Source organism: Colletotrichum gloeosporioides (genome assembly GCF_011800055.1).
Source record: "Colletotrichum gloeosporioides strain Lc1 chromosome Unknown consensus_24, whole genome shotgun sequence".
Classification (NCBI taxonomy): domain Eukaryota; kingdom Fungi; phylum Ascomycota; class Sordariomycetes; order Glomerellales; family Glomerellaceae; genus Colletotrichum; species Colletotrichum gloeosporioides.
Window position 1 is genome coordinate 243,120 of NW_025544669.1, and position 18,531 is coordinate 261,650.

Below are 18,531 nucleotides of genomic sequence, written 5' to 3' on the forward strand. Positions count from 1 at the left end.
CCGAACCACAACTTCGGCCGAGGGACACGGGCGACTGTCGGTTGTACAGTACTCAGCAGTCGGACCTGCGAGCGAGTATCACTGATTCATTCGCAAGAAATCAGTTCGTCGTATCAAGGGATGAAAGACAGCTTGAGCTACATGATACACGAATTATGGGCAGCATTCATGCATGGAAGGCCAAAGCCCGAGATGAGATTTTCTATGTACAAGATGCGACTAAGTCTATGATGAGATGGTAATAATACAATGAGGCATTATCTAAGCCTCTAGAGCTTCTTGGCAGGCTTGACGGAAGGCTCCTTGCTGACGCGCTTGTTCACGCTGTCCTGCTCGTGCAGCTCGGGCTTGGAGTCCAGGGGACGGTCGAGACCGAGACGGTGGTAGGTGCTGTAGGAAGCGATGCCACCCTCGGGATCGGCCTCAGTCACGAGCTCCTTGCGGCGGGTGTCGACCAGAAGACGGATGAGGTCGGGGCGCATGTAGTGGCCGGCAAAGTCAGCGAGGACCTTGGTGAGGTGCTTCTCGTTGAGGTCGATGTCGACGAACATCAGGCCGTCAAAGTCCTTGTCGGGCTTGGCGACCAAGCTGCCATCGGGCTTGTAGATGCGGGCATGGCCGTTGTAGACTGAGGGATCGGTCTCGGGCTCGACGCCCTCGGGGGTGTTCTTCTTCAGACCCTCGACGGAGAGACGCTGGAATGGAGCGAGGACCCAAGTGCCGGTCTCAATGGCGTAGGCGGGGGTAACGAGGTCGGAGGCAGGGTCGGCGTAGTTGGTGGCCGGGTCGGGGGCGACCTGGCGCTCCTTGCCGGGGTAGACGGGCCATCCGGCGACGTGAACCTGCTCACCCATGGAGACGTTGAGGGACTTGAGGAAAGGGTTCATGTTCTCCCAGCAGTTGAGCTGGCCGACGCGGCCGATGCCGGTCTCGGAGACCGAGAGGAAGGTGTCGCCGGAGCCGTCGCCGTAGACGAGCTTTTCGACGTGGGTGGGCTTAATCTTGCGGCGGTGGTTGATGACGGTGCCGTCGGGGGAGATAAGGACCTGCGAGAGGTAGAGAGTGGCGTGGTCGAGCTCGGAGAAGCCCATGGAGACGTAGATCTGGTTGTCACGGGCGGCGCGGCGGATGCGGCGCATCTCCTCGGAGTCGACGCGGAGGGAGTTCTCGCGGTACTTCTTCAGCATGGGAAGGGATTGCATGTAGGTGACCTTCCACATCCAGTAGGGGTAGCCGGGAATCCCTAGAAGAGGTTAGCGTGTTGGCTGCTTGATGAAGAATGGGAGATGACTGACAAACTTCGGGGAAGGCAACCAGCTTGCAGCCGGCCTGGCCTGCCTCGTTGATGAAGTTGATGGTCTTCTGGACACCACCCTCGAGGTCGAACCACTGTTCAAGTTAGCATCGGGTAGAAGCTGGGGGAAGGAAAAATATTACACCGGGCTCGGAGGTGACAGCGGCGGCCTTGTACTTGGTGATAGGCATGTTGAAGGTTGTTGATCGAACGAGTTCGAGGTGTAGGATGGTTGTTTGAGTGAGACTGTGAGTCTGGATTGATGTGTTTGAGTGTGATGCTCCAGAAAGAAGACTCGGACTTCCAGAAGAATCCAACGTCCTTATATGGTTTCTAAGTTTCCATGTACAGAGTCTGTTGGAAAACTAAAGACTTCGTGTCTGTCACCGGGCTTTGAGCAGCATGGGCAAACCATCTGTGTCACGCTATGGTTCAACATGGCCTGTGTTGTCAGCATGGGCATCGAAATGTGTACAAACGCCGTTGAACGCCTCATCAAAATGCTCGGTATCAATGCTCCAGCAGATTCTGAGATCAAGTTGAGCAAGTTATCTCAAGCCCGAGCCCCGTTCTACGCCGTCTGGCTGTGGCGTGATCGATATCCATCTTTTCCGGGAACCAAGTGCAGAACGCCGTTGCTGTGACTGGAGGCACATCAAATTTTACGCAGCAATTACTTTACCGTCAACAGGCAATCTGGGGAATGAAGCTTGGACTGCTCCCTAAGGAGCAAACGCTCTAAAGTGTGATTCCGAAAATCAACGAATTTCCCCCGGAGTCACGCGGCCAGCAAAGCAAAAGCCGCGACCTGTCGTGGCACGACTGGTGTGACGTAAAGCCACCGCCGACTGCCGCGTTTCTCCGGATCGATCAGACCAGATCGGTGGATGAATTAATTTAGCTCCCGTCTTCCCGGCGGCGCAGATCAAATCTGCGCCCCTCCGGGACCATCACCGGTGGTGGGGCGCCGGGGTCTGGTGTTACGTCCTGTTTTCAAATCCCGGCGGGGGCAGCGCAGACACCTACATCGTCCGATGTTCGGGAACGCTCGATCCCGATGGCAAATAATATGGAGATGGCCGGCAGTCACGGGGAAAAGAAGATATGATGAACGCCCCTTCGCGTGTATTGCTTCTGTGTATCTGAATCCTGCTACCTCCAAGCTTTGAGACCTTGATGTCCTGGTACAAATGGTCCTGTATTCCCGTTTTCTCCAGTGCGCACCAAAACTCGTTCCTCCGTTGTCAATCAAACCAAATCAAAGACGGCCTCTATGAATCGATTCGAAGGCATACGTGCCTGAGCTAGTTGAGCAAGTGGTCACGACCAATGATGGTGAGCATGACGGCCTTCCAGAAGGGAGCCTTCTCGACGTAGTCGCCGCCGGCATTGTTGGTCTTGTCCCAGAGGCTGGGAAGACCCTCGGCACCGTACTTCTTGCGGAGCTCGTCGTACTTCTCCTTGCCGTAGATGGCCCAAAACTCCTCCTCGGTGTAGTAGTGATGAGCGTAAAGCCACTTGAGGCCACCGAGCTGGCGGACCTTTTTCTCGATGTTGCGGTTGTCCTCGACGAAGCGCTTGAAGGCAGCGGCACCGATGGGGCTCTCGTACAGAGGCCAGGAGGCAGTCTTGAGACCCCAGAGACCGACGTTGATGACGGTCTGCTCAGTGTTGAGACCGTTGGCGAGGTGAAGGGTGGCATCAGTCTTGGCCTTGATGGGGCAGAGCCACATGGGGTAGACGTGGAGGGAGTCGTCGGCCCACTTGAGGAACTTCTCAATGTTCTCCTGGGGAATAGCCAAGTCCTGGACGATGAAGGCCTGGGAGCGACCACTGTGATGCATAGTGCGATACAAGTTGCGAGTGTGCATGAGGGGGTTCATGAAGAAGCGCGAGAAGCGGTTGAACAACGCCGGCTTCTGGCCGTACGTTCCCATCCAGAAGGCGCCTCTGTCGTAGCGGAAGAGGTAGTCCTTGACAGGGACGAGCTCGACGACGGTACCCTTGGCGCAGGGGTCGCGAGCCTTTGAGTAGGTGCAAGTGTCACAGTCGGTGTGACGAGCGTGGGCAATGGACTCGTGGGCGTGGAGGTAGAACCAAGGGTCCTGAGCGCGGCTGAAGCGGACAATAGGGACACCCTTCTTGGCATCATCAGTGAAGGTGCCTAGGATGATGACACCGCTGGTAGGGCCAAAGAGAATGGCCTCGACGAAGTTGACGAACGAGACATTGTCAGTGTAGAGCTTCAGCTTCTCGGTGGCGTCCGAGATGGAGTGGACGGGGATGTAGCGAAGCTCGACGTAGCGATGAGCCTTAATGAGCTGAATCTCGAACAGGGTGCAGACGCCAAGGGTACCGCAAGCTCCAATGGCTCCGTTGAAGAGGTCGGGGTTCTCCTCGCGGGAGGCCTTGATGAGACGACCGTCGGGAAGGATGATCTCAACAGAGATAACGGACTGGTCGAAGTAGCCGTGATTGAACGAAGAACTCTCGGCAGCGGTGCCAGAGAAACTGCCTCCGACGGTAATACCAGGGAACTCGGGGACAACCTTGGGAATGAGACCGTGCTTGAGAGTGGCGGTGACGAGGGCGTCCATCGAGACATTGGGCTCAACGACGGCGATCTTCTTGGCTTCATCGATCTTGATGACGTTGTTCAAGTCACTAATGTTAAGAACCTCGGAAGCCTTGCGGGTGCTGGGGCGAGTGCTGTTGGTGTCGCCATGGTAGATTCTGAACTTGGTGCCAGCGGTGATGAAGCTCTTGATCTGGGCAATCAGGCTCTCGGTAGCAATCTTATGCTGCTTGAACTTCTTCGCGTCCATGTTTGCGATTGGTGATGCGTAGATCGTCTTCTGATGGTCGAGCGATGATTAAATGATTTTTGTGAAGCCAGTCGAGATTTTGACCAAGGGCGGTTGTGGGTTGAAAATAATTTCGAGGGCAGGATCGCAAGAAGCGAAGATAAAATTATTCAGGTAGACAGATCCCATTGAGAAGACGACTAAGCGGTAAGAGTAACAGGCTGGTGAAGCGAAGGAGCTGCCCGGAAGGCAGCGGAATGTCCTGAACAGCTGAGTCGTTGTGTCTTGCTCGAGAGTCTCATCAGCAGGGTGACTCCGTTGAGCTCGAAGCGAATGAGAGCAGTGAACTCAAGGCTAACCCTATGGAACTGACCGACAGCACATCGGGCAATGGCAGAAAGAATGACATAGAAGGCTTTGGGGGATTGGAATTGGGTGTCCTCAAGCACAAAGCACTTGTCCTACACGCAATAGGAACTCAAAATGCAACATTGCTCTTCCGTGGGCTGCTTTGTGATATGTCTGACTTCTTGGGACACAAAGGCTCTGAAAATAGTCGATCAAAGGTTGTCTGAGATGATAGGGTGATTTTTTTAAAGCAGACTGATTTTTGGGAGATCTTTCATGCAAAAATACGGAAATCAGGGTTGTCTGTCAACTGCAGTGGAATGTTCTGGCATGAGGAGTTGGGATGAACTCTCTTGAGTTTGGGTGTGTGTGTATTTTGCTCACTTCACACCCTTCTATATAAAATTATCTGAGTGAAATTGCCCATCAAAGGTTTGTTGCAAATCTGTGAGTTGAATCTAGACTACTATCCAGTTTATGTTTGTGGAACTACCTTTGCTGGAGAAGGGCTTGGTGGTCGCAAGACTCCACTGGTTGCAAGCAAACTTGATAACTGCATGGGCAGCCGCATCAAACAATCGTAGTGAAGCTTTTTATCAGACGCTTTTATCACGAAGTCTTTCGGAAAGAAAAGTGAGCCATCAACTTGATTCGATTACCCGGTGCCAGATGCACACAAGCCATCGTGATGCAGCTGGGTATGATACCAGCTCGCACAATGGCATGGGAGACATGACATGCGACGACAACTCTCGACATTCGCATCCCGATTTAGCAGCAGGGAAATAAAATTTTTTATTACGAAGGGAAAGAAGTCCAATCCAAAAGCAACATGCTCCCCACCGGAAGGAAGATTGCAGTGTTCGTTGATGGCGGGCCGATGGGGGCCTACAAATCCGGATGCATGAGATAGCGGGCGATTGGCTGCGTAAAGTCGGATCTGATAAGTCAAACTCTCGGCAACTGCCAATGTTTCTAACGGGAAACGTCGTCTGGCTTGCTTATCACCAAATGAAGCCACCTTTGGCTGGGCTCTCCGGGTTCACGAGGTGGCTTGCAGCGTCTTCCACATATTGGACGTCATCATCCCGTCAAAATCGGCGGGACCGCTCACCGGCGGCACCTGCTTGAAAAATTTCCAACGTTCTCGTGGGAAGCGTCGTTGGAATCCAACGTTGGTGTTTCCATCTTCATTCTGAGCTGCTTATGGGAAAGAAGCCACCAGGATGCCATCCGAGATGAGGAAGGCCTGACCGACGTCCCGCCTGATACTTGCCCATGCCCGTCAGAACCCTTTGGCCCTTTCCTGTCACTTCAATCCTCTTCTGAGAATCGCCTTGTTCTTCCGTTTTGATCTTTCCTAATTCCTTCTGGTTCCCTTTGTCACCTGATTGACATCGATGGCCACTTCTCGACATCCCGACGTCGTGGCCGTGGTCGTCAAACGTCCCTTGACGTCCTGCATCGTCGTCCTCGTTTGTCATCTGTCTTCTCTTCATCAATCTCCTTATCAATCCAAGCTCGAGGATCTGTGGCGTGAGTCACTTCACCCGCGATCGCAAATTTGTCTAAGCTGTATTTCAATATCGACTTTCGCCGCCCGCCTTCTCCTGCCGATACTACCACAACGTCGTTGTCGAACAACATCCAACGCCCTCTTTTGCTTCCAACATGTCTCAGAGTAACAGGCAACTGGCCAGTTCCCTCCTATCTTTTCAGACTGCGCTTGATGCACTGCGCCAATTGCATCGCCTCATTGACAACGCCCCCGCGGAAGAACTTGTTTACTTCACCTGTATGCTGGCCCTTGACGTATGCGACTACGACTGGGAACTGCAGTCAGAATCTTCAGACTCGAGCGACGACTTCGATGCACGTGTGGCGGATCCTGCCGACATTCCTGTAGATCCACCGAACAATGAGGACTATACCGATGCCGACGGGGACTTGGAGATGACAGACGCCCCTACACAGGAATTTGGGACTCTGCTGGATCTGGACGATCTGTCAGAGACCTTCAGCCCGGTAGACGAATTAGATCGTCACGACCAACGATCTGACGCATCTACGCTCAGGGTCCTTGAGACCACAGAGAATTTCACGAGCATCCAAATCCATCAGATCGCTGATGCAGAAACGCTGGACGTTCAAGAAGCAAAGCATACGAACAGTCAAAGCAGTCAGGGCAACGTTGTGCAAGCGTTCATGACTTCAGGAGAGGACTCATCAGATGCGGCTCATGTGGAGCATGTTGAGTTCGCCAAGGACGAAGATGTTGGAATGGTTGAGCATGTCGAGTACGCAAACTCGGGACAGACTGACAGCGACGAAGGTGGCGGCGGATACGACGGCAGTGATAACGACACCGATTCACAGCCAAAAGACCCCATGGAGGAACTCCGACAAGAGCTGAAGGATCAACGTGATGATCTTGACTGTTATTACAAACTGACACGCCGCCAGCCACCTTTGGATCACGAGGTTACGGCACCATACTTGTACTGGTGGTACCTCCACGTCTGTAACAAGCTTCGGCACCGTGAAGAGCTAAAGGGGAAGGCCAGAATGGCCCTCATGCTAGAATCCGAGCGGGGTAAAGAAGCATCCAGCAGATGGAGGGAGGCCAGCGGTAGATCACGATACCAACTGCTGAGCACTTTCAGCCCTCAACTTGATCACAAACGGGCAGCTCGCTTAAATGGCACAGGGCTCTTTCATGCTGCGAGGGCAAAGTTGATCTCACAGGGACGGAACGTTGACTGCGTGGAACAAGTACGAAAGAAAGGGCTGTTTCGTGGAGTATCAGTCGTAAATCGACCGGTGGAAAGCTCCTGGCCTGGCTCCTTGCAACAATTCTCGCAGAGGCACTCCTTGAGAAAATCATTGACGATGGAGGAGTATGAGAAAATGGAAAACCCAGAAGACGTTTTTCCGGAGCCTAAACAGATCCAATGGTGATAGGCAAGACGAAGGCAGCGTTGGATCATAATGCTTTGGAATAGCGAATAAATAATGCGCTTCAGTAAATTAATAGATCCATAAATTGAATATAGCAAGGCGCTTTCTGACATTCACTGTTCTCTGTTATCTCTGTCCACATCATCTTTGCTATGAGCATCACCAGAACCGCATGAGGTACGTCAACCGTATCAGGTGTGTCAGCATGGCGCAGTGAACTCTCAAGTGATGTCGGGAATGTCAAGAGCAAAGGGAATTCTCTGCAGCTATTTACGGTATACCAATCATTCTTTCTCGGGATCCTGTTTGCGAAGACGAACCCCTGGATCCTGGGTCTGCTTGTGGAGAGCAGTTTCAGTATCATTTCCAGCAGGCTTTCCAGAAAACACTAGAAGTACGGGTTAGTGTTCGGAACTCGAAAAGGGCGGTTTATTCAGCCGCATAGATGAACTCACAGGCTTCCATCTCCTCGAGAGACTTGCCCTTGGTCTCTTTAATAAAGAACCAGACAAAGACGACCAGAGCCCAGTTGAAAATGCAGAACATGAGGAAGGTCTTCCAACCGAGGTTCTGGACGGCATGTGGCGTGGCTTGCGAGAAGACGAAGTTGAACAGCCATTGCGTGGATGTTCCGATGGCGATGCCTGCTTCTCGGATGCGGGATGGGAAGATCTCGCCCATGTAAACCTGAAGTTGGTCGGTTAGTGCTTCGTCTTCTCGGGGTTGAGAGTGTTGAGACTTACCCAAGGCGCTGGGCCCCAAGAAATGTTGTAAGACATGGCTTCCAGGTAGATCATCGTCATAGATGCGATGGCAGTAGAAGTTAGACCCTGATCCACGGACTTTGGTGGGTTGGTCGCTGTGAGACACGCGATGATGAGCATGTATGCTCCCATGAGGAAAGCACCGGCCAGGAGTGAGCCTCGCCGACCCATACGCTCGACGAGGAAGAGCAGGTAGAAGAGACATGAAACTACTTTGACGACGCCGAAGAAGCCAGTAATCAGGAGGTTGTCTTGGCCGGCGCCGACAGCGGCAAAGACCTGGGGTGCATCTGTATAATCAGTTAGTATCAAAGCAAGGATGGATCGAGAGGTTCTAGCTATGAACAGAAGGAACGAGGCTTGCTCACAGTAGGCCAAGGAGGTATTGCCGGTGAGTTGGACACCTGTTAGGGTTAGCTTCGAAGTCCAAGCACAGCGCGAACCAGCGGTTTACATACCAATCTGAAGAGAAGTAATCAGGAGAATACGGTAACGGTTGGTGGGCTGAGCCAATTCCCTCCATGTCAGACCCTCCTTCTGGCTTTCCTCCTCCTCGATCGTAGCGATGATCTCAGCGAACTCTTGCTGAACCTCAGGCGTATTCTCGCCACCACGAACCCACACAAGGGATTGCAGGGCTTCTTCCCTCCTGCCAGTCTTGGCCAGCCATCTCGCGCTCTCTTTGCAGAGCAACATGCCCAGGCCCAAAATCGCACCAGGAACAAGTTGGAGTCCAACGGGGATTTGCCATTGTTTGGTCGAGGGTTTGAGATGCTTGCTCACCCCGTAGTCGATCCAATAACTCGTCATAACGCCCATTGTGAAGAAGAACTGGAACATGCTACCGAGCATGCCTCGAATGTTCTTGGGTGCCATCTCGGCCGAGTACATGGGGATGACAACGGTGGCCATGCCGACGCCGACGCCGCTGATGACTCGAGCTACGTAGAAAGCCGCCAGGGAGTGGGTGTTGATCGTTTGGACCACGGCGCCGACGCAGAAGATTGTCGAGGCGAGGATGATGGACCATCTTCGGCCGTACTTTGCGGTGAAGGGCCAGATGAAGAAGCAGGAGAAGAAGGCTGGCAGGAACGGCTGTTAGAACATTGTGTTACGCGACGCTCTTGCTGAGAGTAACTCACCACCTGCCTGCAACAAGCTCGTGGAGTTAGAGCCGACATTGGCTTTCTGTGATGGGCCGTATCGAAAGTCGGTTTGGAAGCCTTCGAAGGTGAGGATCCCGCCGATGATACCGGTGTCGTATGCGAAGAGGAAGGAGCCCACGCAGCAAAGTGCTACGAGGTAGACGGCTCGGAACGTTCCCAGTGCCTTCGACATATCGAAACAGATAGAATACAAGCCTTGATGATGGATCTTCACCCAAGTATGCCGACGCACCGGCTGCTGTTCATATTAAGGGATTTCATGCTTGAAATATTGATCCAAGTCAGATATCCTGACTACTCTGCTCAGCATAGTCCAGCACGCCATACCGAGACGCCCAATGGCTGGACACCACAGGATTCACGAGAACCGCAACATTCGGGCGATTGTTGAAGTCCTTCAAGCACGCAATGGGACCCTTGACGCCAAAACCAGGGCCTGCCATGCTCACCAACCAACTTGCCCCATTGTTGCCCAGGCTTGTCTGCCGGATGTCGGTCGGAAGACCCAATATGGGCTGGTGCAAGGTTCGGAGTTGCTCCACATTCCAGTTTGGGCGACCGGACCGACTACCGAGACTCTCGGCCAGCTGCGGGGGACATCTCCGGCGAAAGCTAGGGGAGCCGCCCCTTCGCAGCCATTGACCTCTCAAATGTCTGTTCCGGTGATGTTCATGCCGGATATCGCGCGGACTTCTGTTTTGAGGACTTTGTTGGTCCACGTTAGTTACCGCAACGAGGGGCACTGATGGAACCGTGATGCGCAGCTGTGGAGGGGCATCGCTGCAGCATGGAGCTATCTTGAGCTCTTATCGAAGCACTATCTGCCCAAGCTGTCGTATATGAGTTCGACGCGTTCGTTGAGAGATTTACGTGTTTTTCTCGGACTCTTTCTGTCTGGTAACTCTCTGTTTCGACCTCATTTCCGTTAACTGTATTTCAAGATGACGACTCAGAGGCCCAACATCATCTTCATCATGGCTGATGACCATGCTTCCAAGGCCATTAGTGCCTATGGAGCTGGCATCAACCACACGCCCAACATTGACCGTCTGGCAAGCGAGGGGATGAAGTTCAACCACTGCTACGTGACCAATTCCATCTGCACACCGTCACGAGCAGCTATCCTGACTGGTACTCACAACCACGTCAACGGCGTGATGACCCTGAACGACAGCATAAACAAGAATTTACCCAATGTTGCAAAGCACCTACGAACAGGCGGTTACAACACGGCGATGGTGGGAAAATGGCACTTGGGCGAGGGCAAGCAAAACGAACCCACTGGCTTCGACTACTGGTCCGTCCTCCCTGGGCAAGGTGACTACTGGGACCCAGAGTTCATCGAGCCGTCCGGCGAAAAGATCGAGGAGGGCTACGTCACAGATATCATCACAGACAAGTGCCTCGACTTCATCAACAAGACCAAAGACACCGACAAGCCCTTCTTCGTCATGTGCCACCACAAAGCCCCCCACCGCTCGTGGGAGTGCGACGACAAGCACAAGAACCTCTACACCGATCCGATCCGCGTCCCCGAGACCTACGACGACGACTACAAGAACCGCGCCAAGGCGGCGAAGATCGCCAAGATGCGCGTCGCAGAGGATCTGACGTACCAAGACCTGGGGCTCGTGCAGCCGGACGGCGGAAACAGGGTCGGCGAGCGCGTGGTGCAGGAGTCGGGCTCTGCGCAGCGCAAGATCCCGACCGATGCCAAGAGGCTGATTGACAAGGAAGATGGGACGGTGTTCACATTCAAGAACGGCGACGACCTTGCGCACTTCAAGTTCCAGCGATACATGCAACGCTACCTTCGCGTTATCCAGTCTGTGGACGACAATGTCGGCCGAATGCTGAACTACCTTGAAGACAACGGGCTGGCTGATAACACCATTGTGATCTATACGTCGGATCAAGGGTTCTTCTTGGGTGAGCACGGGTGGTTTGACAAGCGGTTTATGTACGAGGAGTCGTTCCAGATGCCGTTCCTCATCCGCTATCCCGCAGCAATTGCCAAGGGCGCGGTGTGTGACGACATCATCTGCAATGTCGACTTTGCGCCGACTTTCCTCGACTTCGCGAATCTGCCAGTGCCAAGTTACATGCAGGGCGTCTCATTCCGGGAGCTGCTCAGCGGCAGGACGCCCGCAGACTGGCAGCAGATTGCATACCACCGGTACTGGATGCACAACGACATCATCCATCACGCATATGCGCACTATGGTGTTCGAGACCAACGATACAAGCTCATCTACTGGTACAACGAGGCCCTAGACGTGGCGGGCGCCAGGCCAGGCGGCGAAAAGGACAAGGAGTGGGAGTTGTTTGACTGCGAGAAAGACCCCTTGGAGCTGTTCAACGTGTATCACGATCCTGCATATGCTGAAGTCGTGAAGCACATGACGGGACTGCTGGAATTGAAGATGGTGCAGATCGGGGATGAACCCGTTCATCCAAGGCCTGGTGCGACGAGTGGGTCGGTTGAGCTCGCGAGTAAGTTATGAGACAACCTCGCAGGTCGCATCTGATGTTTCCATGGGCAGTCTGAATGAATCATGAAATGTTTATTTTGATTATTAGCTGGGTGAATGTTCGTCCTTGTTTTGATGGTTGATGTCAGGCTCAATCCGACGCCGAAATGCTGCTGAAGAAACACACACGATGGTGGATTGCAGACCGACGCAATTCCCCAGAAATTGAATTCGACATGGTGATAATTGACCGGGGCACAGCTCCCGTAAACATGCTGCTATTGGCTCAAGAAGCTCCGTCTTGGATGTCGTTACCCAACCCACTCCTCACGTCATGTAGACCTTACTTGAGTAGGCAAAGCGCGAATTCTCCGCATGCCCAGAGAAGAAGAAAGGCCCCGCCATTGTTCAGGGATTCTTCGGCACCGGGAGACGGGGACGTCATGTGGGAAGGCGCAAGAAGAACCCTTACCAGCTGGAATCAATCATCTGCTGCGTTGAGCAGACGTTCTTCAGACTTGCGTCTCTAACTTTCAATGACCACCGCGCGGGCCCGATAGCTTGGTTGAGTCGCGACAGGCATAACAACATGAGACGAGAGCTAAGACGATGAACCGGGATGCCACTGTTTCAACAACAAGATGATGGACTCGTTCGTTGGGTGCTTCCAGGCCGGACCAGCCACCGCACGTCAAACATGCTCACAATGCAGATGGCGAAAGGTAAGCGATACCGACAGCATGGACCTCGGCCCATCTCCCGTCCCTATCCAGAGTCCTTTGGCCTAACTCGGTTCAGGTCCGATGCGATGCTGGCTCTGAGCAGTGTTGCGGGAACTGCTCGCGCCTAGGGCTGAGTTGCTCTTTTTCAACAGTAGAGGAGGACGCCAACATAACAGTGTTGGCTGCACACCAGCTTACTTCGACTAAGCCCCGGCGACTGCGAGGAACCCGAGCATGCCGGAGCTGTCGGGACAAGAAGGTTCGCTGTTCCGGAACATCTCCGTCGTGCACAAATTGCAAACGACACGGGCGAGAATGTACATACCCCAGCCCTGCCCGCAGCGTCCGGGCGCCATCTCCGCAGAGCACGTCCACCGAGGGGGAGGACTTTCTTCACGGTGCCGAGATCGCCCAGCACATACCCACTTGCGTAGAGTCCTTCTTCGAGAAGGTTTACCCACTTCCATCCCATGCGTTTCTTCATCCGGAAACGACAATGGAGAGGTGCCGGGCTGGCAAGATCGACCCGGCCTTGGCGTATGCCATATGCGCTCTGGCAACGCTACACTCGGCTTCGGACCTTCAAACCCGAGAGAGAGCCACTCCGTGGGTTCAAACGGCTGAACAGTGGATATGGCACCACCTCGAGTGTCCCACAATAGCACGTCTCCAGGCTCTTTTGCTCATCATTCATTATCAGATGGAGACTGGACGGTTCCAAAGGGCTTTCATGCTCACCGCCACTGCAGCGAGGTTTGCTGCCGCCATGCGATTAAATCATGAACGGCCTGATCTAGACCTTGTTGCTCAAGAGGTGCGGCGACGTATCATGTGGTCCCTCAAGATCACTGAAAGATACTTTTCGGTTGGCCTCCCGGAGTTTGAGGCTTGCCCGATTGAAACAATTTACTTACAGTTCCCATCAGCCGAGGAGGAGTTCTGTCCAACGTTTGAGCCAGGAGATGGCAGCTGCTACAGGCTATATGTCAGGCTTGAGATTATCCGGAGAGACATCATGAAGTTGACGAGGGGCGTTGCACTCTGCGACCAGCCTTTCATGCCCCTGGCAAAACTAATTGGGGACTTTGAGAGAGACTTGGCTGAAATCGGATCTCAGATGCCCGATGGCATAGAGTTCCCTCTGTCTCAAATTGAGGCACATTTCAATGACCGATGGCTCAGAAGACGACTCTTCATGCACGTCTCCTTCCATCAAGCGCACTGCGATCTTTACCGAATCCTGCTGTCTGGCTACCCTGAAGCAGCGCCTCGGGTGGTCCTCGATGCCATTGATGAAGGCTACATAACGGCTGCATACCGCGATTGCCTCAAGCACTCTACGTCTATCATTCAAATTTTGACCAACTTGAATCAACACAGCCCCAGCCATCTGCTTCTGGAGTTCGATACCGCAATATGTGCATATCATGCTACAAGGCTTGTGCTGTTCATATCTCGCTCTGGAAGATCTCAGGATTTACCATCGCCTGAATTTGCTCAGAGTCGCGCAGCTCTATGCTTGGCTGCGCTGAAGCGGTTCTTCCCAACATCTGCTTTAGTCAAACCAATCATCAACGACATGGAGCGTTTGACGCAAGGACATGCGCCGCAGGAAACAGGGATCGGTGGGCTTTCCTCGCCAGAGTTCCAAGAAGGGAGAAGGAACTTGGAGCAACAGCTCTCCACAGCCGCTAAAGCCAGACAGAGGCTCGCCATACACAGTTTGTTGAGACAAGCCGACTTTACCGACGAGGATGACGGGGAACAGTCGTCTTCGATGTCAACAACCGGACTATCCCCCGTCATGACAAGACGGACGCCGTGAGACCTCGTCTAAAACAAGCCTCTGTCAGCTCAAAGTTTAATTGATATATGAAGACTCAAGCTTTCTTCAGTTCGGAAAGTGGGCTGAGGAATCGGGTAGCTCCTGGGTAGCATCGTGAAACTATTAGATTAGTGGAGTAGGCCGTGTTTTAATCGTGAGGCCAGAACTCTGGTTGGCCTGGAAAGTTGTATCAAGCTTTCTGATTCGTAAATACGAGGGATGAATCCGATAGGCAATACGTGCATGGATTTACACGAGAATAAAACTTATCAGTTATGGCTCAACAGGAAGCTGCGGCCCGTTTGGATGGCGTGGCCCGTTGTCGCAAATAGAGAGACTTGACACGCGCGTGCGCGCGTATTAGGGCGCAGAATGGCCTTTCCAGCTTATCAACAGTCGCCTATTCCCAAGAGCGCAGTTCATGATCTCGAAATAAACTTTCGCATCCCCCGCAGGACACTTATTTATTCCGTACTTCGCCTTGTAAGGCCCCTCCTGTCTGCGACTACTCTGCGTTTCAGCGCGCCTCACGGCGTGCCCGCCCTGTTGGTACCCTAGACGACTCAACTGTCAGATGCCGTCTCAACATCCCTGCCAACTGACTCGAAGGCGCAACTATCATGGTGATACTGCCGGTGGGAGGACTTGTAAGTGAGCAAGCTGAAGAGGATAAATATCTCTTGATTCTCTGGGAAGAATCACGCAATCATCTCAAATCAAGTTGCAATCATTCAGTCTTCTCTCCAACATCTTAACTAATACACTTACAAACGACTTGCCGGTCAAAGTCTATTATTAAATCATTCAAAATGAAGTTCTACTCTGTCCTCCTCTTCGTCGCCTCCGTCGCTGCTGTCGCTCTCGACACCGACGTTCCTCCCGAGCTTCACCAGCCCGGCCGCCGCGGCGTTGACTGCGGAGCTTGCGCTCGCCTCAACTTCTGCCCCGGCAAGCCCAACAACAACGTTGAGTGCGAGCTCGACGGCTGCTGCAAGAAGTAAATCACTTCAGCTGATTATCGAGTCACAAAGCTACCGGTAAGCATTCAAAACTTTGATAAGATGGCTAGCTGGACCTTCTCACTAACTCGCCCTAGAGACATGCAACCTGATACCCTAGACCAATGGAAGCTACTGTGGTCGAGAACAACTTGGGAGTGAGAGGCCCAGAATGGTTCTGAATCTACGTCGACTTAGGAACATGATATTGCAATAAGATACCAAATTTCTCGCCCAAATGACGTTCACGTGTGTCTTTGCTTCGTGACACAAATTAGTCTCCAGCCAGTGCTAGTGTCTGTCACAACAAAACTGGGCCGGCGACTGAGCAATCTGGGAAGCACCAATAAGTATTAAGATATGTATTGTGATGAACAATGGAACTAAGCCTCATATTGTGAGTTCCGTAAAGACGCATGGTTGATGAAACAAAAGCGGCATTGCGTTATCAGTGAGTTAGATCAGAGTTGCGTTCAGACTTTGCAGATCCTCAGTCCTGGAGCTGCTCCCCACCCAGAAGTTGTAAAGTCCTGTCTCAACCACCCACTCTCCATCGACAAAATAGCCAAGCTCGTTGTACGGAACTGTCAGTGTAACTTCTTTCGACTCGCCTGCTGTAATTGCAACCTTATGGAAGCGAATGAGTTTCATGACCGGAAACTCAATCTGGGTGTATTCCGGGCGGTAGTAGAGCTGAACAATCTCCTGACCAGAAACACTTCCAGTATTGCTCACGGTAACTGTGACAGTTACCTGGTTGTTCTGGCCACATGAGGTGGAAGCGCTGCTACTACCGGCAGATTGGCATGCAAGAGAAGGCGACGAGATGTTGAAAATCGTATAGCTCAGTCCGAAGCCGAATCTAATGGGAGCATAGCGTGTCAATTCCGGGAGATGCCAGTCGTATTGTGTCGCAGTACCGAAGCCGCCCTCATCATCCGACGGGAAGTAATCATAGGCAACAGGAAACGCGCCCTCTGCTTCGGGAAATGTGATCGTCAGCTTCCCACTGGGGTTGACATCCCCGAAGAGAATCTCGATCAAAGAGTCAGCCGTGTACTCTCCGGCGAGCCAGGTGTGAAGGATCGCCTTTGATCTCTTAGTTGACTCGTTTAACAGGAACGTCTGTCCACCGCTGAGTACCAATACTGTTGGTACGCCTGCATCAAGGACGGCATCTAAGAGATCTTGCTGCAAGCCCGGGAATCCGAGATCAGGATGACTGAAACCTTCACCGTCGGTTCGATGCAACGACTCGTACGTGGTATCAAACGATCCCCAGCCAGATCCGAGAACAACCACGGCGAGCCCGATCTCTTTCGCAGCGGCGACGGCGGTTTCAATGCCAGAGCTATCGTTCGTGCTAAGAATATCGACACCAGCCACGTACTTGACATTATCGGCCCCAAGCTTCCGCTCAAGGCTTGTTCGAAAAGTGTCACCATAGGATGGATCTGATGCATTGTTGGCGGCGTACTGGCCGGTGTTGAGGATGTCCGCATAGGGTCCGAGAAGTGCGACACCGGGAACGTTACCTCTTTTCAAGGGCAAGGTTCCGTCGTTTTGGAGCAGAACGATAGCTTCTCTGGAGATGTTCCGGTTAATTTCGAGGTGCTCCTCGTTCCGAAGAGTTGCGTTCATGTTTTCGACGGAGGGTAGAGGAAGATCGAAAGTTCCAGTTGCGAACTTGATCTGCAGGATTGCGTGCACTGCCTCGTCGATGAGTCCCGCGATCTCCGTGTTGTTGATTGAGTCGATGAGTGTTGGGAAGGCGGACGGTGGTCGCGGGGATAGCTCATGATCCAACCCACCGCGAAGGGCTTTCAAGGCAGCATCCGCATACGACTTGGCCACCTTGGATTGGGTGTACATGTTTCTAATCGAGCCAGCGTCGGACATGATCAGCCCCTTGAAGCCTAGCAAGTCTCTCAGAATGTCCTTGTTGAGATACTTGTTCCTGGACATGGGTATCTGATCCACGCTTGCATATGAAACCATCAGAGAAAGGGGGCTGGCATCTCTGATAGCCTTGACGTATGGGGCGCCGATGTCGTTCAGAATGTGGTTCAGTCCACCCTGCATGCTAGCTGTGTTGACTCCACCGCTGCTAGAACCATAGACCCAGTGCTTGATCGTGGTAGCTACCTTGACAAAGCCGTTTTCATCTTTCTCTTGCATGATGTTGATGTAATGAGAAGCAAACTCGCCAACGAGGTATGTATCTTCTCCAAACCTTGAGCCATAGTTGGTTAGTTGAATGAAGTCTATCATTAGCATGGCCTTGGATCTTACATCTCGCCATTCCGACCGTTCCTCGGATCTTTGGCCAAGTCAACCTCGGGCGAAAGTACCCAGTGAGTCCCCACCGCCATGTTCTCATCACGAATCGCAGCGATAGCTTGCTCGTAAAGCGGAATGTTCCATGTTGCACCCATGGAGATGGCCCCTGGGAAAATGGTGGCGCCTGAAATCATCAAGCCATTGACGGAATCGGCGATTGTGATGTATGGAATGCCCAGACGTGTGTTGTTGATTTGCTCGGCCCGTACCTTGTTAGCGATGGGCAACAGCTCATGGGCATAGTTGGTAGGGGCACCGAAACCTGCAATCGTCTTAGCTCTCAAACAAATCATTGCATCTATATCAAACCTACCAATTTGCCCATTCTGTGTCTTCCGAATTTCCTCGAAAGAGGTCTCATTGTAAGACAGTGCGCCATTAACCCTCTCGGCGAGCCGACGGATGCCACCCAACTGGCCGACCTTCTCCTCCCATGTCATCAACTTCAGGAGGTCTTTAGCTCGCTCTTCTGGTGCCCGTGATACATCTTTATATACCGACCCGTTGAACTGGAGTGCCACAGATGCCAGCGCTGTGAGCTGGCACAAAGAAATGACGAGAAGAGAGGCCAACAGTTTCGCCATCTTGATCGTGAGGTCCGCCTGATGATCAATGTGGATTGAAACATTATTTCATCCCGTACTTTGGCCTGCTGTTTATATCGCGAAAGACCAAATGACCGAAGCACGTCATTTGACAAGTCCCACGTTGAACCATCAAGCCGGTGACAAGAGCGCCTGGCTTCATGCGTTCGGCAAGGAAGCCCGGAGCGGGTGACCCACTTAGGCACCCGGGCCTCCGGGCTTCAGAGCCGGATGTCGGTCGGAAGTCCCGAACAGGA

General features: G+C 52.9%; 7 protein-coding genes across 7 annotated transcripts; 3 read left to right on the forward strand and 4 right to left on the reverse strand.

Moving 5' to 3' along the window:
* Positions 1 to 269: 269 nt before the first annotated feature.
* GCG54_00012648 (Cyanide hydratase) lies at positions 270 to 1,485 on the reverse strand (the record flags this gene model as incomplete). The annotated part of the gene is made up of 3 exons (XM_045412523.1): positions 270 to 1,243; positions 1,296 to 1,389; positions 1,438 to 1,485. 3 exons carry the CDS (start codon positions 1,483 to 1,485, stop codon positions 270 to 272), a joined length of 1,116 nt encoding a protein of 371 aa, XP_045267228.1.
* A 1,113-nt stretch (positions 1,486 to 2,598) lies between these two features.
* Positions 2,599 to 4,119, reverse strand: GCG54_00012649 (Delta(24)-sterol reductase; the record flags this gene model as incomplete). The annotated part of the gene is made up of 1 exon (XM_045412524.1): positions 2,599 to 4,119. The coding sequence occupies one exon, from the start codon at positions 4,117 to 4,119 to the stop codon at positions 2,599 to 2,601; it is 1,521 nt and encodes a 506-aa protein (XP_045267229.1).
* A 1,998-nt stretch (positions 4,120 to 6,117) lies between these two features.
* On the forward strand, positions 6,118 to 7,144 carry GCG54_00012650 (uncharacterized protein; the record flags this gene model as incomplete). The annotated part of the gene is made up of 2 exons (XM_045412525.1): positions 6,118 to 7,039; positions 7,110 to 7,144. The coding sequence occupies 2 exons, from the start codon at positions 6,118 to 6,120 to the stop codon at positions 7,142 to 7,144; spliced, it is 957 nt and encodes a 318-aa protein (XP_045267230.1).
* Positions 7,145 to 7,688: 544 nt separating this feature from the next.
* Positions 7,689 to 9,644, reverse strand: GCG54_00012651 (Quinate permease; the record flags this gene model as incomplete). The annotated part of the gene is made up of 7 exons (XM_045412526.1): positions 7,689 to 7,792; positions 7,860 to 8,091; positions 8,148 to 8,458; positions 8,537 to 8,572; positions 8,627 to 9,250; positions 9,311 to 9,572; positions 9,633 to 9,644. 7 exons carry the CDS (start codon positions 9,642 to 9,644, stop codon positions 7,689 to 7,691), a joined length of 1,581 nt encoding a protein of 526 aa, XP_045267231.1.
* Positions 9,645 to 10,275: 631 nt separating this feature from the next.
* Positions 10,276 to 14,352, forward strand: GCG54_00012652 (putative sulfatase PB10D8.02c; the record flags this gene model as incomplete). Its single annotated transcript, XM_045412527.1, has 3 exons — positions 10,276 to 11,827; positions 12,447 to 12,527; positions 12,680 to 14,352. 3 exons carry the CDS (start codon positions 10,276 to 10,278, stop codon positions 14,350 to 14,352), a joined length of 3,306 nt encoding a protein of 1,101 aa, XP_045267232.1.
* Positions 14,353 to 15,161: 809 nt separating this feature from the next.
* On the forward strand, positions 15,162 to 15,353 carry GCG54_00012653 (uncharacterized protein; the record flags this gene model as incomplete). The annotated part of the gene is made up of 1 exon (XM_045412528.1): positions 15,162 to 15,353. One exon carries the CDS (start codon positions 15,162 to 15,164, stop codon positions 15,351 to 15,353), a length of 192 nt encoding a protein of 63 aa, XP_045267233.1.
* A 453-nt stretch (positions 15,354 to 15,806) lies between these two features.
* Positions 15,807 to 18,274, reverse strand: GCG54_00012654 (Thermostable beta-glucosidase B; the record flags this gene model as incomplete). The annotated part of the gene is made up of 3 exons (XM_045412529.1): positions 15,807 to 17,583; positions 17,643 to 17,952; positions 18,004 to 18,274. 3 exons carry the CDS (start codon positions 18,272 to 18,274, stop codon positions 15,807 to 15,809), a joined length of 2,358 nt encoding a protein of 785 aa, XP_045267234.1.
* Between the last annotated feature and the right edge of the window lie 257 nt (positions 18,275 to 18,531).